Source organism: Megalopta genalis, chromosome 4, assembly GCF_051020955.1.
Source record: "Megalopta genalis isolate 19385.01 chromosome 4, iyMegGena1_principal, whole genome shotgun sequence".
NCBI classification, from domain to species: domain Eukaryota; kingdom Metazoa; phylum Arthropoda; class Insecta; order Hymenoptera; family Halictidae; genus Megalopta; species Megalopta genalis.
In genome coordinates, this window is record NC_135016.1 from 16390031 (window position 1) to 16417457 (window position 27427).

Consider the following 27427-nt stretch of genomic DNA (forward strand, 5'->3'; position numbering starts at 1 on the left):
ATCGCGAACATACATATACGTATCTTGTACGTTGCGTCCATCGAATATGGTCTTCCGCAAGGTGTAGGTGTACATATAAGTCAAATCGCATGTTGGATTTTCAGAGAGTATGTACATATTTTTGTTGTTAAGAATCCGTGTATCGATGCGCCATTGAAATCGCTCGTTGTCCGAAACAAGTTGGGAAATAACTGATATACGGATAGAGAAATCGTCCGATTTCGAAAGCAAAGCGTTCGATCGTGCTTCGTGCGGTAGTCTAACCTCCAAACGGGAATCGAATAGGTATGAAAGAGCTCTCCTTCCACGATTAAGGTACAAACACGTACAAACGTTTAGCCGTGAAACGAGCTACGTACAAAGCGTACAAGTCGAGAGAAACTTGAGAATCTTCGATCGGTTATTGGTGTCCGTTCCGGTCGATACAGCACACACGCCGCACGACAAAATTGGTATGCTGAAGAAAACCAAGAGGATGCGAGCGACGAGGTTACGACATATTTTGGTCTTTGTCGAACATTACGTTCTTTGGAAACCGAATAAAGTGAAATAGTGATTATTGTTCTTACCAATTGAGAAACAGAAATTGGTATATTGCTGGTCTATGATACTCGCGAGGAATACGTGATAAAACGCATCGTTGGTTTCTTATCCCATTTCGTATTCACGCATTCTCTCTGCTTTCGTTTCATCGAGAACCGATTCGCGCTTCTCCGAAATCTTTCGTAGGTAAACGTAAACGTAAACGTAAAAGGAGATCTTTCGAAACCCCGAGAGTTTGTAACCTGAAATCAGGGATAGAAAGGAATCTGGAATCTGGAATCTGGAATCTGGTTATTTGAAATAGAAGCCGAAAGTTTGGTATTCGATTTTGAAACGAAACTGGCAAAGCGACGGTAACGCGCGCGTATCAATGTTTGTACAATTTTTGGAAATTCTCCTTTTTGTTGTTACCGATTCGACGGAAGCGATCGCAGAATGCGACTCATCAGCTCGGAAAAATTGTCGGATATTCAAAAGAATCCGAACAATATTCGGAATATTTGTATATTGGCGCACGTCGATCATGGAAAAACCACGTTGGCGGATTCGTTGGTGGCCAGCAATGGAATTATCTCGAAGAAACTGGCGGGCAAGCTTCGATACTTGGACAGTCGACCGGACGAACAGGTACGTGGAATCACTATGAAGTCCAGTTCGATCTTGTTGTACCACGAATACGATCGTCGAGAATTTGCGGTGAATCTGATCGATTCGCCGGGTCACGTAGACTTTGCTTCCGAAGTTTCGTCGGCGGTTCGACTATGCGACGGAGCGATCATCTTGATCGACGTGGTGGAGGGAGTGTGCCCGCAGACGCGAGGTGCCCTGTCCACTTCGTACGTCGAGGGTCTGAAACCGATCTTGGTTCTGAACAAGATCGACAGATTGATCACGGAAATGAAACTGTCGCCGTTGGACGCTTACGTGCACTTGAGCCAAGTACTCGAACAGGTGAACGCCGTGATGGGCGAGCTGTTCGCCAGCGACGCGATGGAACGGGAAGAAAAGGAGAAGGACGAGGAAGAGGAAGAGGAGGAGGAGGAGGAGGAGGAGGAGGAGGAGGAGGAGCGGGAACAGGATAAAGAAGGAGGAGACGGAGCGGATCGAGTTTCGAAGAACGCCTCGGGAACCGTTTCGGAAAGACGTTTGACCGACTGGCAGTCGGCGATGGAAGACATGGACGATTCCGGTCTCTATTTCTCGCCGGAACAAGGTAACGTTTTATTTTCGAGCGCCACGGATGGCTGGGGATTCGGTGTCAAGGATTTTGCCAAGATATTTGCCGCGAAATTGGGTTTCAGCGAGACGGTATTGTTGAAAACGCTCTGGGGCGATTTCTATGCGAACACCAAGACCAAGAGGATTTTGAAAGGAGCTCAGGAGAAGGCCAAGAAGCCCCTGTTCGTGCAGCTGATTCTGGACAACTTGTGGACGCTGTACGAAACGATAACGATAAGAAAAGACAAGGAGAAGATAAGCTCGATGGCGGAGAAACTCGACATCAAGTTGACGAGCAGAGATCTGAGACACACGGATCCCAAAGCTCAGCTGCAAGCCATCTGTTCGCAATGGTTGCCGTTGGCTCGAGCTTGCCTCGACGCTGTCTGCGAGAACGTCCCGGCACCGAACAACTTGACGACCGAGAAGGTCGAACGTCTGTTGAGCGGACGCTTCGATTTTTCTTCGTTACCCGGCGAGACACGCCGCTTGAAAGAAGCTTTTTCGGCTTGCGATCCGTCCCCTGGCTCGCCGGTGATCGTCTTCGTGTCAAAAATGTTCCCGGTCGAGAGAAAGATCTTGCCGGAGAATAAACCGAAACTGCTCACCCCGGAGGAATTGGCGCAACGAAAAGAAATCGCGCGGCTGAGGCACGCGGCGAAGATCGCGGACACGGCTGTCGACGAAACGGCGGAACATCGATCGGAATGCGATGTCGTGGCGAACCAGGCGAGATCGTCGGGATACAGAGCGATCGAAAAGGAGAAGGAGAAGGAGAAGGAAAAGGAAAAGGAAAAGGAAAAAGCCACGGAAGCCCTCGAAGCCACCGAAACCGGCGAGACAACGGAAACGACCGACCCGTGCGACGAAACTGCGATGATCGCGTTCGCCAGAGCTTATTCCGGCAGGTTGACCAGGGGGAGCACCGTGTTCGTTTTAGGGCCGAAACACGATCCGCGGAGAGTCGGCGAATTGCCGACGGACCAATCTGTCACGCTGAAGGACTTGAAAGCCGGCAGACACGTGACCAGAGTCACCGTGCGAAAGCTTTATTTTTTGATGGGCAGGGAACTGGAACCCACGGATACGGTGACCGCTGGGAACGTCTTCGGAATCGGCGACTTGGAAGAACACGTACTGAAGACGGCCACGCTTTCTTCCACCGTCGCCTGTCCTCCCTTTTCCGAACCGATGTCGTTCGGCGTCCCTATAATGAGGGTTGCTCTGGAACCGAAACATCCGAACGATTTGCCGGCTCTGATCAACGGCTTGAAGTTGTTGAATCAGGCGGACGCCTGTGCCGTAGTTCGTATTCAAGAGAGCGGAGAAATTGTGCTGAATACCGCCGGAGAAGTGCATTTGGAACGATGCTTGGAAGATTTGCGACTGAGATACGCGAAAGTCGACGTGAACGTATCGGAGCCTATCGTACCGTTTCGGGAGACGGTCGTACCTCCGCCAAAGGTCGACATGGTCAACGAGGCGATCGAAAAAAAGCCAGAAGACGTGAACCTTACCAGCCGGACTACCGTAATTCGACAATTCCACTTCGAAATGGACGCCAGACCTTTGCCAGAAAAGGTTACCAAGATTTTGGAGAAAAACGCGGATTTGATCAAGTCGTTGTATCGTCGTCACGGCAAATTATCCTTGGAGAAGGAGCAAGAGCGCGAACTGGGGCCGAGGCAGGAGCAGGAGCAGGAGCAGGGACGGGACGAGAACGAGGACGACGACGAGGACGACGGCGAAGGGATGGGAACGGCAGCCGCGAAACCGTTGCCAAGAGGAGAGAAGGAGCAAAAAGCGCTTTCCGTATTCAAACACGAGTTATCGATTGGTTTTCGAGAGGCGGGTCAAGAAAATATCTTGGAGAAGATATGGTCGTTCGGACCGCGAAACTGCGGTCCCAATATCCTCTTGAACGAAACGGATTACAGGCAGAACAAATTTTGGGAATGCCATTCGAAGTCTACCGATCCACGTTTTCCGTGAGTACCCGACACAATTTGTTCGTACAATTTCAAACGAATATACGAGGACATTCGTGTTTCCGAGTTGGAATAACCGTAATTGTAATCGTAATCGTAGTCGTAGTCGTAGTCGTAGTCGACCATGGAAATATCTATGTATAATATCGTTCGCAATGTATCAGATACGAGAGCAGTATGGTTAGCGGATTTCAACTGGCAACGCTTGCCGGGCCGTTGTGCGAAGAACCTATGACGGGTGTCTGTTTCGTCCTGAAGAAGTGGATCATCTGTCAAGATTCCCAAGGGTACAGCGAAATTTCAATCCTACAACACGCTATACGTAGCAACTAAAACCTGTTCGAATTCGGTCGCCGTTCGACCGAATTTCTTTTCCAATCTTTTCGGTCGCCTTTACCATTGATCTTTTCTAGTTTATTCTTTTTCGTTTCGCTTCGATGTAACCGTTGTTGGGTCGTTCGAAACCGTCTCAAGCATCGTGGAACAATTAATCGAAAAGTCGTCGCGCGTTTGGCTTTTTCGCAGTGAAAATTGCGGTCAGAACCAAGGCCGCGTGGGTGGACTTTTGATGTCGGCGTGCAAAGAAGCTTGTCGTCGCGCGTTCAACTCTAGATGCCCTCGACTGGTCGCACCGATGTACAGCTGCAGCGTTTTAGTTAACTCGGATGTTTTGGGTAAGTTGAACTTGAAATATTTAGTACGCAACGGTTGGTTTTTCGCGCGAACGCAACACCACGGGGATGCGCAGGGACGAAACTCCGTCTCGTAGGCGTTCGATTCGCGTTCCGAAAATTGGTCGCGGTTCCATTTTCGAACGATCATTACGATCGATCTTTCCTACTCGATCGATCGATAAACGTTTCGCGCAGGATCGTAAGTACGGTTGACTCGGGACTCGGCCGTTGCATACTGGCAGAAACGATTATAAAAATTGCGATCGAAGGATGTTGGACGGCGAAGGTTAAACGTTCGATCGACGAATCTAGCGGTGTACCATTTGTTTGTAATTATTAATAATTATTATAATATCAACGATTATTAATAATTATTACAAGTACGATAAATTATTAATAACTACAATATCGTAATTATTAACGATTATAACGATTGCTAGGTTATTATAAATTATTAAATTAAATTATCAATTAAGAATTCCTACTCGACGCGTAGTTGGACGCGCGATCGCGATAGCAAAGTCGTAGACGGTGTTGTTTCTTTCGACGAGGGAAAAGACGAACGAACTCGACTCGGCGAAAATACTGGTGCGCGACAAGTTTTTCGGTAGCATCGGTGATACGCGGAACATCCGAGCGTCCACCGCGGCGACGAATCCGCGATCTTTGGAAAGACGTTCGAAACGAGTCTCTCCGTGGGGCGAGTCGATTCGTTCGAATTTTAGCTCCCGGCGACCCTCGCGCCTACGCCGACGCGTACGCCTACGGCCGCGCGTGCTCGTACGCGGCAGCATCGTTGTAAATAAGATTAAATAGAGGACGAATCGCGAATCGTAGGAAAGCTGAAGAAAGCGGAAGGAACGAATGCTAAGCGAAACGCATAATAAATAAAAGAACGAATGGCGACAAGCGGATTACACGTTTCGAGGTGTTCTCCTTGTACGGACGTCGGGGATACGTTCGAGAAGACGAATCGTTTTAATCCCAAACAGCTGTATCCATCAGTTGTTGCACCTTGTACCAGGGAAAGCTCGGTCGTTGGTCCGCTTGTTCGGCATCGATGTATTTGTTTGGACGATCTGCGAAGAAGGGAGATTAGATCGCGAAAAGACTCGATCGTTGACTCGATACTAGATCGGACGCGGAGAGAGAAAGAGAGAGAGAGAGAGAGAGAGAGAGAGAGAGAGAGAGATAGGATCGTCGCTCACCCGATATGCTTCGCGTGTATCGCAAAGGTCGGCCTTTTCTATTTCCTTGTACGCACATCATTCCGTAAACACGAATTCCTGGCACGCTCGCATAAGTCGGCTGGTCGTGGCTCATGGGGCCTTCTACGAAGCGGAACATGCGGCAAATGATTTACGATTATTTGGAATTATCGATTCACGGTCGCGGCGTGGATTCGCGAGTTCGTAGATTCCGTGTAGGTTTTCGGATTCCCAAGTTCGTGGATACAGCGACGGTAATAACGCGTTAGGATGAACGGGACGATGGGACGACAAAGTCGCGCACGAGCTAGACCGCTGAGAAAATCGAAAGAAACGTCGCGGTTGCGGTCGCGGTCGCGACGCGACGCGACGCGACATCGATCGAGGCGAGACTCTTTTCGAGCCGCCAACGCCGCCCTCGAGGCGTTCGTTGTTACGCTACCGGCCGTACGCGAACAACGTTCTCGCATCGATCGAAAGAGAGAAAAGGGGGAAACAAGGTCGTTCGAACGTTGACACCGAGATTTTTCTTCGATCCGCGACAGAGAGGATCGCGTCTTCTCGTATTTCGTATCGTACGCGCGTCGTTCGTCGAACCGAATCGCGTCGCATCGAAATATTCGTAGGCTTACCGAGTATATTGGCGTCCGGGCAGCGGCATATCACGAGATAATGAGATTTTCCAGTTCGCACGTTCTGCAACGCGAGAAGAGACCAGTCTCTCGGAGTTCTGCATTCTCGCATCTCCGCCACCGGTTCGCAAGTCTTCACCAAAGTGAGAGCCTGAATGGTGAAACGTTCGATTAGCGCGACAACGCCGCGACTATTTCGTGCCACGAAACAGTTTGTCGCCGTTAAATTCTAGTTTCTGGTCGGTGGACGGCGATCGCGCCGGTAATTCTCATAGTTCGGCTCGTTCGATCGATCGAAACCAGTTTCACGGAATGGGTGCGCGATCGGCGTCGGCGCGCACGCCTCTCGGCGTGTCTTTCGAAAACTCGTTGCACCGGTTGAAAGCGAATGAGACCGTTTCTCGCGTTCTCGTCGAGCGTCGACTCGAAGAACTTTACGCTTCGCGCTTTCCGTTTTTCCCGTCGCGTCGTCCTCTTCGCGAGCGCGCTGGACGACGATGCGCGACGTCGCGCCGACCGAACGGACGCGTTCGCGAATAGTATCGCGTCGCGTGGTCGTTGTCCTCCGCGGGTCCGCCGCGAACCGCCTTGGAAATTCGTGAAAATCGTGAAAATCGTGAAAATCGTGAAAATCGTGAAAATAAAAATGGCAAGCTGAAAGTAAAACGTGCAAGCTGTTGGAATCGTGCGACGAAAAGTACGCGTATCCTGGAACGAGCGAGGCGTTGCTCGACCCGGCCGCGGCGGAGGACCGCGGCGGAGGACCGCGGCGACGCGGAAGCGATCGCGATCGAGAGCTTCGACGATTCGAGTTCGTTCGACCCCGAACGGAGCCGAATGGAAGAGAAAAGTTTGAAAATCGTAACGACTGACCTTGGTCCGTGGGTCGGTGACCAGCTCGGTGGTGTGGAGGTCGTCGCTGTCGAGAGACGCGCTGCAAGGATCTCGATATCTTCCCGGACAAGCGCACAAAGGCTGCGTAAAATTCAGTCGAACGTAGACGGCGTTGCAAACTTGCTGCACCGCGCACTCCGGCAACAGATAAATGTGCTGATTGTGCGGGTAGTAGTGGTATTTCGTTGGTTTCGCGAGTGCCGCGCTCGCACCCTCCGGAAATCGTACTCCAGTCTAGGAATCCGAGAAATCGAGAAACAAAATGATCCTTGGAATTAGGTTTCTGTCGCGATACCGTATACTCGTGGATCCGCGCGGCCTGCCGCGCGTAGCGGAAAACCCCTATCGTTTCTTTCTCTCTCGAGTTCGTTCGTTCGTTGGTTCTTTCGTTCGCAACGATAGAACGCGTTCGAGCATTTTGTACTCGTCGCGCGAAGAAATCGCTAATCGCGTTTATTCTAGGTTTGCCTACGAATAGCCGGCTGCGCGCGCGTTCGTATCGCGCGATTCGCTAAACTCGTTATTACGTCGTTTCGTTTCTTTTCTCCATCTCCCCGCCTTCTTCTTTTCCTCTGCCGCCGCACCTTTCCCCTTTTCCCCTTTTCCGTTTCTTTCCATCCCATTACCCGTTCGACGATTACCTTCGCCTCACCCGAGGCAAATGGTTGGTATTTTCGCGATGTAGCGGTAATTGGAAGGTAGAAACAATGGGAGAGAAAGAAAAATCAAATAGAACGCGGCAGAGTGGTCGGTATGGTCGGAACGATCCGGTCGAAGGACGTAAAATGATAGAGCGGAATATTGGCGAGGGGTCGAGTCGCGAACGAACGATCGTGACGCTCGAGAGGAGTCTCTCGGCGTCTTTCGGCGTCTCGGCGTCTCTCGCGAACGACGCGACGTTATTATAGTTTCCGTGCCGCGCGGCTCGACGAGTACCGCGGTCGAAGTCGATCGGCGGATTTCTATTCGTTCTATTCGTTCGTTTCTAAGAATCTCGTCCGCGATCCGTGTAATTGGCTCGACTTTACGGAGAAAGAACCGTTTTACGAAGCCTCGATGCTTTCCCGTTCAAAGTCTCTCCTGTCCGTTTCGCGACGCTTCGACGAACGGATTTTTTTGAACGATCGCTCGACGACGAAGAGACGACGACGACGACGACGACGACGACGACGACGACGGGACCTTCCTGAATCGGGACCTTCCGACGATATCGGAATCTCTGGTTTTGTCGCGACTCGATACCCGTCGAAGCTCGACGCCTTCGCCGCCGTTTTCTCGCTCGATCGTTCGTCGATTCGTCGATTCTCGACCGAATCCCGCCGTTTTTACCACTTTTTCTTTTCTATCGGCTAGCCCCTCCGTTTTCGTTTCGATCGATCTCGTTTCTCTTCGTTCTCGTCGCTCTTCGCTTCTTTTCCCTTCGTTCTTGTATTATTTTTCTTTCGTCGTCACGTTCCACTACCGATATTAACACCGGTCGGCCCGTTCGCGCGTCACGGTCGTGAACGCTTGCCCTCCTTTTGCAAAGTTAAAGCGAGCAACGCGATTCGCGACAACTTCCTAAGCGAGTCCGAACGATTCTTTCTTGGATGTTTCGAGCGGAACGGCTCGAAGAACTCGACTATTTTTCTCCCGCTTCGCGTCGAATCGAAGCGAAGCGAACGCGTGCGAGGAAAGAAACGCGAAACGAGCGGAATCGAATGGAGTTCGCGCGAAACGAACGCGAAACGGTCGCGCGCGCGCGTCTTCGTATCCCCGCATCGTCGGACGTTCGATAAGAATAAGAATGGCGGGACGATCGAGAAGCGCGTTCGCTTCGGGACGACGATAGGAATTCCGTCTTCGAACCGGTTCATATTCCGAACGAAAAGTCATCGCGAGTTCGGCCAGCGGAAACCGTGCTCGATATCCTGCGGCCGTCTCGACGTGGATCTCGACGTACGTAGGTCCGGTCGATAACCGCGATTCTTGGTATAAACTTCCTCGGATACGAGGCTAACTTTGCAAACCGAAAACGAAAGCGACGAACGCCGTAAAGACTCGGCCAGCCGAGCAAGGATATCGGATATCGCATCGTCGATCGCGCTTTCGGACTCTGCCGGAGACCGGTCGTCGCCGGCTGGTCGAGTTTGACCGTGCGAAGCGTGGAAAGATCAAACGGATCGAGCGCGCGATGCACCGTCTCCTCCATTAACCTTAACCCAGACCTAACCCTTAACGGATCCTCGGAAACGAACGGTCGACCGACCGTGGAACGTTTCGTAACGTCTCGTGGTCGGGGACGCGTGCATCCGTGCATTCGTAGATACGCGGAGCACGAACCGAAACGCGTCGGTCGCGCTACCGAAAATAACGTAGGAGAAAGTACGCGGCGCTGCGACGGTTCACGGTCCTACATCGTGGTATTCGATGCCGATGCCTATCGGTACGCGAGCAAAAGGCCGATCCGACGACGCGGCGCGTCGCGTTACAGGACGAAACGCGAAACGATCGTTTTCTGTCCGATCGTTGCGAGCGAGAATGCTTCGATCGAACCGAACGAAACGAAACGAAACGAAACGAAACGAATACGAGGCAAAGCGAAACGCAACGCGTCGAAACAGCGAAACGGCGAAGCGGTGAAAGACCACAGGCTAAACGCGTCGTACCCTCGCTCAACGTCCGTAACTTTCTAGACCGACCCATATGACATTTTTTCTCGAGTTCGTGACACTTGACGGTTCTCTCTGTACGGCTCGCGAATCTGGGTCCCTTTCTACGCTATCCCTCTATCGCTCTATCGCTCCGTTGCTCGAAGACTCGTCGCTTTCAGCGGGCAAAAATCAATTTTTCAAGTCCGACGGATCGAAAACGTTGCTTTTTCTATAAAATGGCAACTCTTTAAAATCGAAAGTATCGGAATCCAAAATGTTGTTCGCGCATAAGAACGTCGGGGACAAAATCTGCAAAATTCAAAGCGTCGAGCATAAATTTTGGGTATTCCGTACGGAGCGCGGATTCGGTGATCGTTGGCGGCAAACTTTCGATTTTTCGATTATTCTCGAGAGAAAATGTACGAGATGCGAGCGGAACTATCCGCAGCTTCGAAAGTTGCGCGAATTTTAGCATCGAAGCCCTGTCGCGACTCTCCAGCCCTGTAACCCTGCAGCCTCGCGGCCGATCCGACGCGACCGTACTTTTAACGCGCGAGTTCTCGAATCGAACGACGTTGGCGAATCGAATCGATGGAATTTTCGGTACAAGATCGAGTCGTGTCCGGAACGAAGCACTTTCGGGATCGTTTGGCGCGGATGGCACGATTTCTTCCGACGTACTTCGCATTTCCGACGATACGAAAAAAGTCGATCGGTGATCGGTTTTCTACAAATTTCCAACGGCAGCCCGAATCTTTCGCTCGAAACTTTTGAGATAACGCTGAAATAATATTGGATACCGAAAGCGACTTCCGAACCTCCGTGCTACGCCTTTTTATTCGCACGACTCGCGTCACGCGCCTATGCCGCTGTAAACGTCAAATTTGTTCTCGCCCGCTCTTTCGACCTCGCCGCGCGCGTACGTTCGATTTCCTTCGCGATCGAAGAGAAGATCCGATTTCCTCGAAAGATCGAACACGGAACGAGAAAGAACGATCGAACCGTTCGAGAGAGTTTTCTTACCTCGGTCAGGCTGGTATAATTGGTGGTTAATTTGATCTGAGGCCGAATTTTTCCGGGCGATTCTCGCGTTTCCTTCGCTGAAATTGAAATCGGGGTGGTCGTGAAATTTTCGAAGATAGTCGTCGACTTTTTCGACGACAGCAACGCGTCGTCGTCGTCGTCCCCTTCCGCGTCCTGTACAGGGGTAATGGTTCTCGAGGAAGTTTCGACGGGAGCCGTGTTCGCGTCGATCGTCGCAGCCGTCTCTCCTGCGGCCGTCGTGCCGTTCGTTGTCGTCGATGCCCCGACCGATTTCTCGGCGTTGGAAGATGCTGGCAACGACGTTGTCGGCGTCGCCTCGATAATTTGGGTAAACGCGTTCCGTGCGGTCGACGTCGGCGAAATCATCGAGAACGGCGAGGACGGCGACGGCGAGGGTGCCATCGACAACGACAGCGTCAACGGCGACGAGAGCGACAGCGACGAGAGCGACGATAGCGACAGCGACGACATCGGAATTACAGGATCGTCGATAGCCGTGGTCGCGGAGGCCCCGACGGATACCGGCCTCGACACCGCGTCGTCGTCGACCTCGTTGTTACCCGCGTTTCCAGTTCCAATTCTGAAATCGGCGTCGATGCTGTTGCCGTTCACGTTTCCGTTCCCGCTGCCGCTACCGTTCACGTTTCCGTTTCCGTTTCCGTTTACGGTTACGGTCACGGTTCCGGTTCCACTCGCACTTTTGGTCATAGGACTGCTGTTCGATTCGGCCGGGAAACTCGCAGTTTTATCCACGCCGAAATACGTCGGTGTGGTCTGCTTCGATTTTACTTGCACACCTCGAAGTTGGGCGAGCGACTGGGAGGGTAAAGCCGCGGTTCCCGTCATCAGGACGACGAACCATGCCAGTCCATCGATCGGCTTCATCTTTTCTTCGATCTGGAATCAACGGAGAGTCCCGTGAACGGAAAAACTTGGACGACGTTGCCCGATCGAAGCGAACGACAGGGGTACCGCCGCGTACCGTTCCTTCTATTTCGAGAGTTCAGCGTTCGAAGAACCGCGGCGAGATCCGCCGCGTAATTTTCGATTCCGTCGAGGAGAGGCCGACGAGTTCGTTCGCTTCTCCGTCGTCGAGATTTCGTTTCCAAATAATTGGCCGTGGATCGTACCCTAACCGTGTAATACCGAGATATTCCGCGAGAATCGAAACGTATCGAGCGCCGAAGCTGCGAGCGAGCTCGCTCCTTCGACCGCGAACTCGCCTTCGCGATAGCATTTTTCGATCGAACGATTCGACGTCGGATCTCTCGACCGTGTTCGATACGGCCGGTGACGAATTCGACCGTTTGCACGGCGAACGGTTAATAATGTTGCGCGAGTTTACGAGATCGCCGCGAATATGCGCGAAGCGAGACGGTGCCCCGGGCGATTTGGACTACGGTCGCTCGAACGCGCGATAGAAATCGTAGGATCGAACGTCGAGCGAGCAAAATCGAGCAAACGAGCGAGCGAGCGAACGAACGAACGAACGAACGAACGAACGACCAACCAACCGATGAACCGGTGAACGTTGTTTACTTTTTCTATTCTCGCGAAGGTGTTCAGGGTGGTACGGTAATTATGGCGCGATATAATTTACCACACGGATGCGGTGAAATTAGGTTAACTGGTACTCGCGTTACTCGCGTTCCTCGTGGGCCGTTATCTTTCTTCGTATTTTCAAGGTCGCCGTGCATACGGTCGCATACAGTTACGTACGAATCGAACGGCACCGATCGAGCGTCTTTATACCGACTCGTTCCGTTTTATCCCGTTTTATTCCGTTTTATTCCGTTTTATTCCGTTTTATTCCACCTATCGTATCCGTGCCCGTCGATATCGCCGATACTCGTTACGACGATTTCCGCGTCTCTCGTATATCGAAAGAAACGAAGAAAACTTGAAACCGACGCGACGTTGCGACGCGTTATTTTTTCGATGCATCGTTCGCGACGATTGTTGTACGAGTACAAAAAGTACCGAACTGACCGTCGAATTCGATCGTCGGATTCTGAACGAAGCCGAACGGTTTGCCCGTCGTGGACGCGATCGCGGCCTGTTTTTTCGAACGAAGCCGTCCTACGATGCGCCATCGAATTCGTAACCGTTGCTCGGCCCGCTTTCGATATCGATTCGCAGTCCGTGTTCGCCCTCGTTGGACGCGCGTATAGAAATCGGATCGACGATTCGAACGACAACGATCGGCGCCGTTTTTTTACATACCTTTGCAGGTTGGAATCGTACAATATTTTATTTCGCGAGACGCGCGATGCGATTCGCTTTCTTCGGACGACCAACGGCCGTCGATCCGTCGTTTTATACCGTTTTTCATCGAAACGACCGAAAACATTTTCCAAGAAAACGATCGAGGCGCGATCATATTTCGGTATCGCGTCGATGGAATATCGCGCGGAATAGCGTATCGCGTCGTATCTTCCGAAAAGGATTAAACGTCTGACAAATGGGTCGATGCTCTGACCTTGCTCAACTTTCAATTGTACGTTCGACGTCGATCGGCTCGGCTCGGCTCGGCTTCGAGTCCTGTGCGGTACTGGATAATCGACCTCGACCTCGGCCTCGAGCTTGACCTTGACCCTGACCCTGACCCTGACTCCGACCTTGGCCCCGATCGCAAGCTCGAATCGAAGCTCGATCTCGACTTTCCGCTCGAATCGTATCCAGCGTGTTCGAACGTGGCCCACCGGCGTACGAGACGACGTCGCGTAAGAGCTGCCGAAGCGGTGCGGTGGTTTCGAGAGCGAGAAGCGGCCGTCCAGGACGGAACGACTTTCCGTTCGCTCGGTCTTCGGAGTTCGACGAGTCGGTCGACGAGCCTGGATGTCCGTTTCGACGTTTTCCCCGATATATATATATATATATATATATGTATGTATATATATATATATCGATTATCGATGAAACGATTCCACGAAATTTCGAAGGAACGTGCAACCGAGAAAGAACGCGCGCGCTCGCTTAGATGCGTTCCAGTTCCGGATGAGACTGCGAGCTCTCGCGGAAGACGCGCCGCCTATGAGCCCCGACTAGTCCCACTTACCAACCAACCAGAAACCCCTCGACTATGCGTGGAATCCCAAGCTGCATCATCTCCACCAATCCTCTAGCTTGGTTCGCGCTCCGCGCTCGCTTCTACGCTTACCAACTGGACGCCGCGATCGGGTACTCGTATACCAGCGCATACCTACGATAAGCCGAGTCCTCGTCCTCTCGACGGACGGAACCACGGAACCGTGGATTCGAGACCCGAGCGATCCGGCAAATCCGAGCAAGTTTCAACTTTGAAACGAAAAACGGGCATGGGTTTCGGGGTTAAAAAAACGAGCGGAATGGGAGAAAGAGAGAGAGAGAGAGAGAGAGAGAGAGAGAGAGAGAGACGCGGACGAATACGCATCGTCCTCCAGCGACGTTTATCGTATGCAGTTAGCTGCAGCGAACATCCGTTCGAACGATAAAGCGACGACAGAACCTCCGGATTAACGACATCGTTCCCCCCTTTTTTCTTTCGCTTCTCTTCCCCCCTCCTTGCTCGCATCTTTCCTCGTTACCCTTCTTTCGTTGTCCCGGTGTTGAGCGGTGCATCGCTCTCGCGCATCATTCTTATTTCTTGTTCCGCTACCTCGGCATCCTCCGCTCGCGCGTTTCTTATTATTTTTCTTCCTTTTCCTTCCCTTCCCTTCGCTTTGCTTTCCTTTCCATTCCTTTCCTTTCCCTCGACCGTTTACCGTATCGTTGTTATCGTTTTCTTCGGTCGCTGCAACGTTCGACGCGTCAACGATTTACCGATCGCGCGATTCGATCGAAAAGAAAATTCAATCGATCGAAATGAAATAAACGATGGATCGCGATGAACGCGAGATCGACGTTGGCCGAACGAAAATGTTCTCCTTCGAAGACCCGACGATCTACCGTTACCGTCAGTAGGACACGACTACTCGAGCATAAAATACCCTCGATCGATTCTACCGTCGATACCGCGATACGGAGGAGCGATTCGAACCGGTCCATCGCTGTTTGCTTCTTCTTGTCGAGTAAAACGAATCCTGTCGTTCGGAGTTTAGAACTCGGGTAATGGACCCGAACGCGAATTCGAACGCGAATTCGAACGCGAATTCGAACGCGAATGCGAACTCGAACACGACCTCGACGCCTCGACCTCGAATCCGTACCCGATCGCAACACCGCGATATCGGTAGCGATATCGCTATTTTTCGCGGGTTCGATCGAATACTAGAAAACTGTATCGAGCATGAAATTACCGTGGTTCTCACCGACTAGATACAGTTCGATGCGAATTAGGTTCGTTCTTCGCCTCGTAGATCGAAACAAGGAATACAACGGTTGAATATTATACGCGGCCGAATGAAGATATAGATCGATGCCCGACGACTTTGCTCGCTGTAGAAACTTGAAGGATCGTCCGGAGGTTCTGTAGACATTTTTTAGTTTCGCGATTCTGCGGTAGAGAATCGAGCCGGCGCGACTCGTTCATAAGACTAAATGAATTTCAGCGAAAGAAGGAAATGGAACCGGTAGAAAACGCGCGGTACAGTTACCTAGCAATTTCATTGGTCGAGCCGCGTATACGATCGCTCGATACGCTCGAATATTTCTCTATCGAAGCGAAACGCGGTCTCCGCGTGTAACGAAGCAACGACGCAACGACGACAACGACAACGACAACGACCACGCGAGTACGCGCGTCCAGAGAGCCGATACGTTCGAGATCGAAATTTCATCGAAACGGATAGCATTCGGTAAAAAGTAAAAGCCCGCTCGACGGCTCGTGGACGATTACCCGTCGATTACATCGTCCGAAAATCGTTGCGCTCGACGCGATCGTTTTTCGAGCATCTTATCGTAGGTATCGTTCGTTCTTCTTCGTCTCTCGCGGACGACGATACGCGCGCGTCGCGTCGGCGCATCGATGGATCGCTGGCGCGATCCGACACCGGTGCTACGAATCTTGGGCTACCGCGATTCTTGCTGCGGCAGCATCCGCGCGAATTCGATTTTACAGCCGCGTATACGGTTCCGTGAACGCGTCGTTGCATTTTCAAACTTTGCACGCGACTTTCGGCGGCGGTAGAATCTAGCGCGGCGTACGTGGAAGCATAGAATTTTTTCGCACGATCGCGGCGATACCACCGAGGTCGCCGAAGCGTTTCGCCATCTAGCGTCGTCGAGCGAACTCGCGAAAATACTGGACCGATACGACGACGAGACTCTCGCGCGTCGATCAATATTATTCGTTTACCGAGAAAAGAAAAGTTTTCATTTTATCGAACGGGTTCGATCGACCGCGACGTTGAATTTGACAAATATTTTGGAAATAAAATTTGTTCGATTTTCGAGGTTTTCGAAACTTTTGGGTAGCTACGATGGATCGATCGACCGCGTCTTTTTATTGAACTGGTATACTCGTTACCGCCGGCTCTCCTTTACATCCGGTACAATGGTAATAACGTAGGACGTCGAGAGACGATAAATCTAATGGTAAAAACACGCTTTTCTCGAGATTATATATATAGCATCGGATCGGCACGATATCGCAACAACGAAAGAGTCCTCGATCGAATTGTAATATTTACAAAGTGTAACGTCCAAGGTAGAACGGTGTGCAACGCCTGTACGATCGGAAAAGTCGTCGTAAACGAGAAGGATACCGAACGACGCATCGATGGAAGGAAACGTTGCGAGTATCGAATCGTTGGTCGCTCGTCGTAATTTAATCCAATTACTCGTTCATTTTTTGCGGTTCGCATCGCGAGACGATCGACTCTGTTTACGGATCCACGATTTTCTACGTTCTACGTTCTACGTTCTACGTTCTACGTTCTACGCGCCGTGGTCCATGCTCGACGCGATCCTTTGCCATCGTTTCCGATCGCGCCGAACCAACGACAACGATTTCGAAACGATTCGCAATCGCCGCGGTAAATAACGAATACGTACGTATACCAATACCAATATGTACCAATATCAACACCGATACTAGCTCTAACCCTAAAAGCGACGCCAACGCTAACGCTACGCGTACACTGTACATCGTCGAGGATCTTCCGTGGTTCGGAATCGGTTCGGAATCGGTTCGGATTCGACGGTTTCATAGAATTCGAGAACAAACGAAGGAAATTGCTCGCATTCGATGGCAGAGTGTTCGAACGCGCCGCGCTCGTACCCGTAAATATCGGTAAGAATCGTACGGGTCGTGCTACCGTGGTCGTATCGTAACGGAGAAGCTGTTCGAGCTGTATACGAACGCGGGATACTGACCCGGCGAGCCGCGTAGGCTGCGCGGTGGCGGTGTAAAAGGGGACGCGGACGGCGACGGTTTATACGGTGTAAACCGCCTCGGAACGATGGGATTGCGAAGGCACGCAATATCCGCTATAAGTCTTAATCTCCAAGACGCCGGAATAGGATCTTGCCGGAAGCGAACCCGGGTCCGTGTGACGCCTGGGACACCGATGACCCTTCGGACATTGGCAAAGGGGCGACGCGTTCACTTCTTCGAGCTGCGAGGTCCGTCTCTTTCGTACGGTGAACAGTCGACAAGGCTCCTTGCGTTGACACCGGAGTCTCTGAAACCGAACATTCCCTTCGAATCTCGATCGATCGAAACGAAACGAAACGAAACGAAACGAAGCCGCGACCATGAAAAATGCGATCAGCAGGGTCGAAGAACTTACGCTTTGCGGAGAACACGCGAAAGCGTAAATAAATCCTGGATTCCCCCCGGGAGATCTCTGCGCTTGTCTTCGAACCAGATAGGGCACGCTGCTGGGCCGACAGCGGCAGTAGACTCGTTGAACGGTCGCGTTCGCCGGGCCTCCTCCCGGCGCCAGGGTCCACGTGATGTCCCTGCGAACAGCGAATCCATTCTCTGTACGCAACGTCGATTGGAGCGCGCAGCGATCCGTGTGCCGCGACGCGACGCGAGCCATCCCGTCGCGGCACGTTCGATCGCTTCGACGTGCTGGTACTTGTTCGAACAACCGACTAACTTGAAGTAACGACAGATAGGAAGATGTTTCACTGGTTCGCAAAGCTTGTACTGCCGCGTTTTATCGACTATCGTGTGCCCGTCGTCTCCGTGCAAGCTACCGGGACAGGTACGGCCATCGGGACAACGACATTGTCTCTCGACCCACGGCGATCCGTACAGATCCACCTTGCTGCAAACTTCGCTTCGATCCGAGCATTCGGGCAGTTCTTCCTCGCTCTCCTGAAAACGCCAAATATTCGTAAAGCGTCGATGCGCGCAGTCCCGCGTGGATCCGGCAAAGGCAAAGGCAACGGCAACGGTAACGGCAACGGTAACGGTCGTAGGTCCGGCAGAAATCCGATGGAAAAGAAATATTCGCGGGCTAGAAAAGTTGGTCGACGTCGGAAAGGAACGACGTTGCGTTTCGTCGATTCTTTCGAATAAAAACGACCGGCGAACGATACATGGCGGAAAACGGCCGTCGCGTCGCGTCGGACCGACGTTCGCCGTGAACCGTCTTTACGATATCCGTATGCGCGAAACGAGGCGAATCGGAGCGGGATCGTTGGACGAAAGAATAGCGGAAAGAGGAAATGGGTTAAACAAGTTCGACGCCGATAAGGGAAGAGCTAGTTTCGACGAGAGAAGAAAATGAGAAGTCGGAAGCCGGAAGCCGTGTGAGAGAAGAAGAAGGTGCGCGGCGCGGAACGGCGGGCATGCCGCGATGCGCGGATGTCGGGACGTCGGATGGAAAAAGAGGAACTCGCGTAGCAAAGGCGTTGAAGAACGCGCGTCTCCCCGCGTCGCATCGTCGAGGAATAGGCATCTGGTCTAACTGCACTATTCAAAGAGCTTCGGTCAATCCACTGAATGAGGCAATCACGTACGTCCTGTCGTGTCGCCGTTGGCAATCTACGGCAGCGAACGAGAATCGGAGCCAAACTCTTTGTGCGCGCGTGTACGATCCATCTGGTCTTGTCTCGCCTCGTCTATAGCGTATAGTGTACAGTGTATAGAACTCCCCCCCCCCCTCACCCCCAAGACGAAAACGGATAGCCGTTTTCGTTGTTTCGATCGACCTTTCGTCGGCCCGTCGAGGTTTCCGTTCCTTCCGTGCTTCTACTTTTCGAATCGAAATCGACGAGAATCCCTTCGTCGGGATCTACCAAAGACGTTTCCATCGAATAAAACCTATCGGCGATCGCGATCGCGATCGCGGCCGTTGTCGACGTTCGAACGCGAGTATCGCGATAACGTAGTTGGTCCAGTCGTCCGAATATGTACGCGTATCGGTCGATAGAGACGCTTCGAAAACGTTTCACGATTTTCCATTCGCTCCGGATCCCCGTGAGATCGACCGATGCCCCTCCGTTCCGTCGCGTTCTTTGCTTTTGCTCCCCCCCCCCCCCTCTCTCTCTCTCTCTCTCTCTCTCTCTCTCTCTCTCCCTTCCCTTCTTCCCGACCGTCTCTTCTTCTTGGGATATTCCCAGAAGATCGTTCGTATCAATGCCGCCGGTGGCGGTAAACTAAAATGGGATAATAGGGGGACCGGAAAGGTTGCGCGATTCATCCGGAAGTTCTCACGAGTCTCCCGCTTCTCTCACAACCACAATGAAAATGACACCTGGCCGTGCTCGCTCGTTTCCTTGCTCGTTCGCTCGTTCGCTCGCTCGACCGCGCGCTCACGCGATCGCGAGCTCGCGCGCGCAACCAGATGACATCCAGAATACGTTCCGACATCGGAGATACCTGCATAAATGTAAACGCCTCTACGCGCGGCGGGCTATTTGCCCGATTTTCGCTCTCTCTCTCCCTCTACTTGCGCCGAGTTCGACAAACTCGACTTTTGGCCAGCGAAATCGGGCAAATAGGAACTGTGCGCGGGCCGAGAGCACCGATCGCGAGAGAGAGAGAGAGAGAGAGAGAGAGAGAGACGAGGCGAAACCGGACGATAGCGAATTCGATTTCCGATCGTTCGTATCGTATTCTGTTCGTGGCCGAATACTCGTTGCCCGTGCAGCAGGATACCCGACCTTAGGTATCGAACTTACCCCGACTTGATAAAGAATTCTGGGCGGTCGATGAAGCGGTCGATGCTTTCTCTTCCGATCGATCGAGTCGATCTCGACGGCCGTGTCTCGAAACTGGTGCAATTCCGTCAGGTATTTGCCTTCGTCGAGAGACAAATATTCGTTGAGCAATCGTTGACCGGTTTCGTCGAGTTCCACGCCGAGAAGGCTACCTTGGCTCTCGCGAATAAACAACTGGCCGAACATCGCCAATAACAGGCACATCAAATCGGCCATTCTTCCCAGCCTCGGTCTTCGTTTTTCTCCGCGTTCGTTTCGTTCGCGATCGATGGAAACGTCCGCGAGCGGTTCCTTTCACGATCGACGACGGATAAGAAACTCTCGAGTCGGGTTAAAATCGACCGAACGCTCGAATCGATAACGGCGCGGATCCGTACGCGCGCATCCGACACGGTTCAACGATCGTCGCGATTCGTCGAAAACACTTTGCATCGCGAAAATCTAGGCCCGTCGCGCGATCGCCTGCCGACGTTTGTTGCCGGAAGACGGCGCGAACGCGCGCGTACGATCGGGCGAACAGAGTTTCGAACGATTTCGCCGGGATTTCGAGAAGCGACTCGAAAACGATTTCGAAGCGAATCGACCGCGATATCGGCACGACGTAGCCTGCCGTGGAAGATCGCGCGGATTCCTGGTTCCCGCGTCCTGCCGCGCCGCGTTCGTCGTCTCGAACGCGTCTCGAAGAAGAAGCCGCGGGTGGCGCGGCGCGAACGTTCGTCGATCGATCGGAAATAACGGAATTCGTAACTCGTAGAAAACTTTCTCCGGCGATTTTCTTTCGACGCGAATCGAACGTACGGTTCGCGCGCCGTTCGGATCGTCGGTCGATCGATGCCGCGCGAGGTCGAGCCTGCTCCCGGGGTCGAAGAAACGAGGTCGTCGTAAATTACCTCCCTTTCGACGCGATCTCGCGCGCGCGTCTTACCGATCGATCGATCCGACAACCGATCGACCGGTCGAGAAACGATCCGAATCGCTTTTCGAACGGTGCACGTTTTCTTGGGATGGAAACTCGATTCTCGAAAGAAATTCCGAACCGTTCTCTCTACGGTTAACGGAATCTTATCCCGAGCGCGAGAAAGCGTTCGGTCTTCTCGCGTTTATCCTTTCGCGCCGATAAAGTAGCGCGCATGTTCACTGGTCGACACCGAACCGAGAAACGCGCGACGTCTTCTCAACGATGATTTCCGTTCACCGAATCGTCGCACCTTCGGACCAGCCGCGCCGTTCCTCGTTCCTCTCTCTCTCTCTCTCTCTCTCTCTCTTTCTCTCTCTCTTATCGTTTCTTTCCTCGTCTCTAGATTCTTCCGGCCTCCTCGCCTTCTCTTCCGACCGTCTCGTTCGTAACTCTGCTCGCGCGTAGTCTATGCCGCGACGCGATCCGAATCAACCAGAAACCCACCGGCTCGCAACTTTCGTGCTACGCGAACTTGTACCATTCGTTCGACTGGACTTCCAACAGCTACGGGCAAAGCATGAATGAGTACTCCCTTCTCTCGTTTCTCTACTCCACACCACTCCACTCCACTCTACTCCATTCCACTCCACTCCACTCCACTCCAGTCCACTCCGTTCCATTCCACGCCACTCCACTCCACTCCACAACACTCCACCGCACTCCACGGCACTCCACTCTTTGCTTCGTTCCACGCTCGGCTCTCCGCGCTCCATTCTTCGACTCGACTCGGCGCGATCCTACTCCGTCCTACTCTACTCTGCTCTATTCGAGTCTAGCGCGCTACCATTTCTTGCTCCAGTCTATTCCATATCCTCTCCCATTCGTCCGTTCGACTCTCGTATTCGTCGGTCGATCCGATCGCTGTAGGAGCCGTCGTTGTTAGATCTTTCGGACCCTCGGTCCGGATTCGCCTCGCAGCATCCTTCCGAATTTTCTTTTCCTTTACGAACGGATTTCGTCGACGAGCGAACAAATTTTTGCTTCGGAGCCGATCGCACGCGAGACGAACGCGACTACGAGAGGAACGGTCGAGTTTGAAAAAAAAAAGAACGGTTGTTCGACCGTTCTTATACTTTTCGTAGGGTTTCTCCGTTTTCCTATCGCTACCGTGCGCTTCGAATATTTTTTATACGCGTTCTCCGACAACCCGAAAACGCGACCACGTCGATAAAAGACGACGATCGATTCTATCGCGCGTTCTATTTTATAGTAGAACGAACAGCGACGCGCGCGGGCACGCTTACTTTTACGTACGACGTACGTGTACGTTACGCGATCCAGTATTTCGTTCCTTTCTCTGGCTCGGTCTCGCCGATGTCGCTCGATGGCTTTTCTCGCGTTTCGCACGATCCTCCGCGCGAAAGAGGCTTTAGAAGGACGGAGCTCTTTCGCAACGCCGCCGTACACTGCCGCGTACGATATGCGAAAATATGATATAACGCGATACGATCGATAACCGTGTACCGTTGCCCGGCAAAATTAGATCGCACGGTACGCGCGAGTATCGCGTACATTTTTATCGTAAAAAAACATTGGGCGATACCCGTAATTAAGAATCGAAAATAATATTCGGTCGCCGGCTGTAAACGGGTGAGCGATAAGCGATCGACGGGTACGTGCAACGTGCTCGTCGAACGAGTACGTTTGAGGATCGCTGTTTCATTGATGGAGGCCACGATCCATTCACTCCTACTTTCTCTCTGTTCCTCCTCGGTTGTTGCTCTCTCATTCCCACGCTCTCCCTACTCGAACGTTTCGAGAAGCGTCGTCGTCGCCGTCGGCGGCGGCGTGCTTCTCTCGTTGTTCCCTGCATCGATGCTCCTGAAAACGAATAGATTCGCTCGACCGCGAATCGATTTCGATACGATACGATTCGGTTCCGATCGGATTCGATTCGATTCGATTCGATTCGATTCGATCGCGATCCGATAGGGTGCGTTCGGTTTGGCCGACTTTTACGAGAATTCGACCAAAATCTACGCTCGAAGAAATGCGCGCGACGTCTTCGAATCGATCGACGACGACGACGACGACGACGACGACGGTTCTCTTTGTTCGCGTCGTCGACGGAACGAGCGAAGCGTATTGGCCGCACCTTCTCCGCGGCTGTCCAACGAGGCTCGTGGAACTCGAGCCGACTCGTTGGAATCGGGCAAGACCGATTGACCCAAACTCGTTACGGATCCGCGTAGTTCCATTTTCTGAAGGGATTGCGCGTAAATTCCCTCGCGCGATCCTCCCAATGCCGTAACAACCGTCGTGACGATCCGGTGGAGACGCGTTTATCGAACGTTCCGGAAACTCGACTCGCTTTACGAGAGAACCACTGAACGACATGAATGAATGAATTCTCGAGGAAGGGAGGGGAACGAAACTTGGCAATGGGATTGCCGAGCAAGAGCGTTGTACGTGTGCAGGGTGCGTTAGGCTCCGGCGGGGATAGAGTACGCGTACGCGTATTACATGCATGTACGTGTACGAGTATGTACGTAGAAAATTCTTGGAATCGGACCGGGACTTCGACTCCCATGTACGTACGAGTGCTAACACGATTCTCGAACAACTATCGGATCGTTTCAAAAACGAACGTACTCTCCGATTCTAAATTATTCCGATGGAAATAAATCCGAGACCGTCGAAGGCTATCGATTTCTAGTATCTTCGCATAAACCGTATATCGGTTTTGTTTGCGCGCGTTACTCGTTAGATTCGTCTTCGTTGGTACGAAACGGAACGAAATTTTCGTACCGTTCGCGACGAGTCTTCGCCTCGAATTCGATGAAATTCCAGCCTCCGAATCAACGGATCAACGGATCAACGGATCAACGGATCAACGGATCGAGCACGATTTTGTTTGTCGCTCGTTCGTCTACGCTTGTTCGCTTGAAAATATTTCTGTTTCGCAGGAAAATTGTACGCTGTATTTGGAAAGAGACAAGGACGCGTAATCGCTGCGGAGAGTGCTGGATTCGGTGGGCAGTTTCGCGTGCTGGCAACGTTACCTGTACCGGAGAGTTTCCAACTTGCCAGAGAATTGCGAACTCAGACGTCCGGGCTGGCTAGTCCTCAACTGGTTTTCAGCCATTGGGAGGCAAGTTTTTTCATACCGAGGAGCGCGCGTTCCTCCGCATTTTTCCACTTTTCTCGATCGAGAACCGACCTCGCGTGTCGCTAACCGTTACTTCTATTCCAATCGTTCGTAAATACTCGAACGGAGGAGCAACTTCCGACGGTAATCGTTAGCGAAACGAGCAACGCCGTATTCGGTTCTCTTCTTATTTCGGTCTACGCGCGTCCCCTTCTTTCGTTCTCTTTAGTTGTACTTCGCGTCGGTACGGTTCGAACGTCGTACCGATTCCGATTAACGATCCGCTAAAACGCCGCGGCGATCGTCGACCATCGATTTTCAAGTATTTACTCCGCATCCGACCGAGGCCAATGCGATATTCCCTCGAAATTGTCGTTTATATCGTATCGAACGGTATCGTTGATCCATCGGTATGTCGCAGGTGATCGAGCAAGATCCTTACTGGACACCTTCCACCGACGAGGAATATCTTCATTTCGGCGACAAGGCGGACAGCGAAAACAGAGCCAAGAAATACATGGATGCGGTTCGTCGACGCAAAGGTCTATCCGTCGATTCTCAGCTTGTTACGCACGCGGAGAAGCAACGTACTTTGGCGAAAAAAAAATGATGCGCTCGCCGTCTTCTGCCGAAAGATAAAATAGATATAAAATATCGATCGAATAGAGCGTCGAGTTACATTTTTTCACGTTTACTTGTATATACGTATTATAATACGCGTATCTTCCAGTTAGTTTTCAAACGCAACGTTCCCGATACACGGACCGTGTCTTCGTTGATAATAATCATTTTTTGTAATTCCACGAGCACCGATACCAGCACATACTGTCGCGGACACTCGTCTCGCTTGAAGTAGCAACGTTTTTAAACGCGTTTCGTCTCGCATTCTGTCTGTCCGTCTGTCGCTCGATCGAAATCGCGCACCGGTTATCGACGAGTATCGGTACGTACTATATGTGTAATGTCTACGAGTTAATAGTTGAACGTGTACGTTTACCGAGTGTACCTACGATCGAAACGCAACGACGAAGACGGAGAACTGGAAATAATTCGATCGTACCTATGGATGGAGAGATGCGAAGATGGAAGGAGAACGAACGAAAATTGAAACCCGACGCAAACCCGATCGTATTAAACGTGTTATATGTTGTTTAAATAAAACTAGTTTGGCACGCGTTTACAGACGCCGAAACAACCTTGAGTTAACAAAATAATTAGTCGAGGTGTACGATATACAGTTTACCTTTTATTTGTTTCTTATGTCTGCAGAATCTACGACTGTACAGTGTAATGGAGTAACAATATTTTCTACGAAACTTCTCTGCAACGACCATAACGAAATAGTAGAAAACTACCTCGAGAATCGACTAGTCGATCGTATAAGATGTTCACTAATTAATAACGTTTGATAAAAAGAGTGTGTGCGTGCGTGCGTGCGCGCGCGCGCGCGCGCGCGCGCGTGTGTGTGTGTGTGTGTTGCAAGAAACACAGCGCGTACGAAAAATTCAATGTGGCAAAGATTTTACTCGTAAACTCAAACGCTGGGCGCAGTTACAGTTTACTTGTACTTACGCGTCGATTCTATTGTCGTGTTGTAAATGCGTAGCCATTTTGTACAATTTATAAATGAAATTGATATTTAAATAAAAAAAAATTAATGAATTCGAGCCCTTAAAATTTTAATTTACATATAGCATAAAATGTCTGTGTACAAACGGTGTCGTAATTAAATGGACTAATGAATCAAGTCTCCTCGAATCGAATCTTTTTCCCTTGAAATCCTTGTTTCATCGCGTCTTGTAATTTTCTTCTTGCTGCCCACGACGGATGTAAGCTTTCATTTTCCATAGACTTTGTCCGTTTGAACTTTTCGCCTGCAGGTACTACTTCCTTGACCCTTGGAAATCGTTGCTTCTCCTTGATAATCGCTCGGTTCGTCTCCTTCGCGTTATTTCGATGACACGAAACATTTGTACTGTTCGCTTGTCGTCTTTTATCGCTTTGCTTCCTCTGGGACCCTCCGTATATAGAACTACCGCGCTTTACGCTTCTTTCGTGAATAGTCGTCGACGCCGTCCTGTCTACCCTGTGTGTGGACGTAATATTCGAGTCTTCTTTCGGTGATAATATTTTAGTATTTACGCGTGCAGCAGCCTTATCCGAACATAAAAAGAAATCATCCGATCTCGCAACGGTCGAAGACATCGATCGATGCTGCTGCTCTTTATTTTTTTCCGATTTATCGTCTATCCTTAACGTACTAGATTCTTTCACGATATCTGCGAATCTCTTGACCGTAGCTTCTTCGCTTACCACCTTGCCAACGGACGTGCAACTTTTCTCGTTATTTTTAGTGCTACCTTCTTCGACTCGTGCGTCTTGTCCATTCTTTTCTGTATTTATATTTAGCTGTATATTCCCTTCGTTGCTGTCATCTTTATCGTTTGGTAATCGCTTTGAATTATTTTCTTTGCTTGTTCTGTTTATAGAATTCTTTCTTTTCTTTTTCGGCGAATGCTTCTTTTCGCTCGAAGAAATATATTCTTTACAGTTTGGAAACTTCTTTAAGAATTCCGCGATCTTTTCGTTTAGACATTTGTAACGAACAACTTTTACCATGACTCTAGTCCTGTCGTCGGTTTCTGAATTCTGGAGTATATGCTGCAACTTTTCGAAATGGATAATTCCGAATTTTGACACTTCATCGTCTTTGATACGTTTCAGCTCGTATACCTCCTTCAAATATTTATCCGCTTTAGTTTTATTCTTTTCGGAGAGTTTCTCGTTGCCACGATTCGTACGCAGTCTCTTGGCTTCTCTAACCAACTTATTTATTACACAAATGCGAGCTCGACGAACACACTGCCTTAATAAAATTATCTAAAAGATTAATAAAACGTCTATGATCTTAAACAATAAAACATCTAGATGCTACGAAAGTAAAGTATTTAAAAAGAAACGTTGATTACATCTTTTTCCTTTTGTGATCATTGAAAATATTGTGCAAGGTTACCTCGTTATTAATTTCGGTTGGGATTTTCGTCACAGTCATATCGTCTGCGAGATTACAGTGTTAAATTCAAATAAATTCAATTGTTAGAATTTTTCGATGGTTCTTTTTTTTATAAATTACAGAACATAACTATGTATAGAAATTTTCTTTATACAATTTATCCTCCACGATAGAATGCGTACACGTAACCATGTAACCTGTGCACCGGCACTCAACATACTATATATACGTATATAGCTGACTAGCGGTGCTCGATGCTCTGCCCTGTGCAGCTACAACTTATAGGGTACAGAAGAAATACACCAATCGGATTTCTTTGAATATGCGTCGTCGAACTAACTTATACGATGGAACTATGACTAGTGGAATTTTATGAAAAATTGGTTCAAGTGGTTTGTAAGTTGATGGAAATAAAACGAAAGTTCGAACTTAATTGGA

General features: G+C 50.8%; 4 protein-coding genes across 8 annotated transcripts; 1 reads left to right on the forward strand and 3 right to left on the reverse strand.

Moving 5' to 3' along the window:
* On the forward strand, window positions 1–25638 carry LOC117221905 (elongation factor-like GTPase 1). Its single transcript, XM_033473209.2, has 5 exons — window positions 1–3749; window positions 3914–4036; window positions 4275–4423; window positions 23795–23979; window positions 24398–25638. The coding sequence occupies exons 1-5, from the start codon at window positions 979–981 to the stop codon at window positions 24584–24586; spliced, it is 3417 nt and encodes a 1138-aa protein (XP_033329100.2). The 5' UTR covers window positions 1–978; the 3' UTR covers window positions 24587–25638.
* dsx-c73A (doublesex cognate 73A) lies at window positions 4733–17268 on the reverse strand. 5 transcript variants are annotated; one of them, XM_033473221.2, is made up of 7 exons: window positions 13314–13816; window positions 11395–11731; window positions 10814–10890; window positions 7137–7391; window positions 6264–6414; window positions 5632–5754; window positions 4733–5502 (listed from the first exon to the last, which is right to left on the reverse strand). In XM_033473221.2, the coding sequence occupies exons 2-7, from the start codon at window positions 11717–11719 to the stop codon at window positions 5402–5404; spliced, it is 1032 nt and encodes a 343-aa protein (XP_033329112.2). In that variant the 5' UTR covers window positions 11720–11731; window positions 13314–13816; the 3' UTR covers window positions 4733–5401. The 5 variants fall into 5 exon arrangements, with proteins under 5 accessions (XP_033329112.2, XP_033329115.1, XP_076376836.1 ...); XM_033473224.2 differs by having other exon boundaries at window positions 11632–11731; window positions 13314–13808; XM_076520721.1 differs by lacking the exon at window positions 13314–13816 and adding an exon at window positions 17129–17268 and having other exon boundaries at window positions 10814–11731.
* Window positions 16237–23750, reverse strand: aos (protein argos). Its single transcript, XM_033473225.2, has 4 exons — window positions 19892–23750; window positions 17860–18080; window positions 17545–17716; window positions 16237–17436 (listed from the first exon to the last, which is right to left on the reverse strand). The coding sequence occupies exons 1-4, from the start codon at window positions 20144–20146 to the stop codon at window positions 17188–17190; spliced, it is 897 nt and encodes a 298-aa protein (XP_033329116.1). The 5' UTR covers window positions 20147–23750; the 3' UTR covers window positions 16237–17187.
* LOC117221908 (uncharacterized) lies at window positions 25203–27213 on the reverse strand. The gene is made up of 2 exons (XM_033473219.2): window positions 26990–27213; window positions 25203–26856 (listed from the first exon to the last, which is right to left on the reverse strand). Exons 1-2 carry the CDS (start codon window positions 27026–27028, stop codon window positions 25720–25722), a joined length of 1176 nt encoding a protein of 391 aa, XP_033329110.2. The 5' UTR covers window positions 27029–27213; the 3' UTR covers window positions 25203–25719.
* Window positions 27214–27427: the final 214 nt, after the last annotated feature.

Bases quoted from the DNA above. Each gene is read 5' to 3' on its own strand.
- LOC117221908 (XM_033473219.2), bottom strand. From the start codon at position 27,028: ATGACTGTGACGAAAATCCCAACCGAAATTAATAACGAG. The intron at 26,857-26,989 runs GTAACCTTGCAC...TTAATCTTTTAG, and splicing joins CAACCGAAATTAATAACGAG to ATAATTTTATTAAGGCAGTG.
- LOC117221905 (XM_033473209.2), top strand. From the start codon at position 979: ATGCGACTCATCAGCTCGGAAAAATTGTCGGATATTCAAAAGAATCCG. The intron at 4,037-4,274 runs GTACAGCGAAAT...GCTTTTTCGCAG, and splicing joins ATCTGTCAAGATTCCCAAGG to TGAAAATTGCGGTCAGAACC. The intron at 4,424-23,794 runs GTAAGTTGAACT...TCTGTTTCGCAG, and splicing joins AGTTAACTCGGATGTTTTGG to GAAAATTGTACGCTGTATTT.
- dsx-c73A (XM_076520721.1), bottom strand. From the start codon at position 11,719: ATGAAGCCGATCGATGGACTGGCATGGTTCGTCGTCCTGATGACGGGA. The intron at 6,415-7,136 runs GTCAGTCGTTAC...TTCACCATTCAG, and splicing joins TCACCGACCCACGGACCAAG to GCTCTCACTTTGGTGAAGAC. The intron at 5,503-5,631 runs GTGAGCGACGAT...CCTTCTTCGCAG, and splicing joins ATACACGCGAAGCATATCGG to ATCGTCCAAACAAATACATC.
- aos (XM_033473225.2), bottom strand. From the start codon at position 20,146: ATGGCCGATTTGATGTGCCTGTTATTGGCGATGTTCGGCCAGTTGTTT. The intron at 18,081-19,891 runs GTAAGTTCGATA...TGGCGTTTTCAG, and splicing joins GAATTCTTTATCAAGTCGGG to GAGAGCGAGGAAGAACTGCC. The intron at 17,437-17,544 runs GTAAGTTCTTCG...GTTCGGTTTCAG, and splicing joins TCGCGTGTTCTCCGCAAAGC to AGACTCCGGTGTCAACGCAA.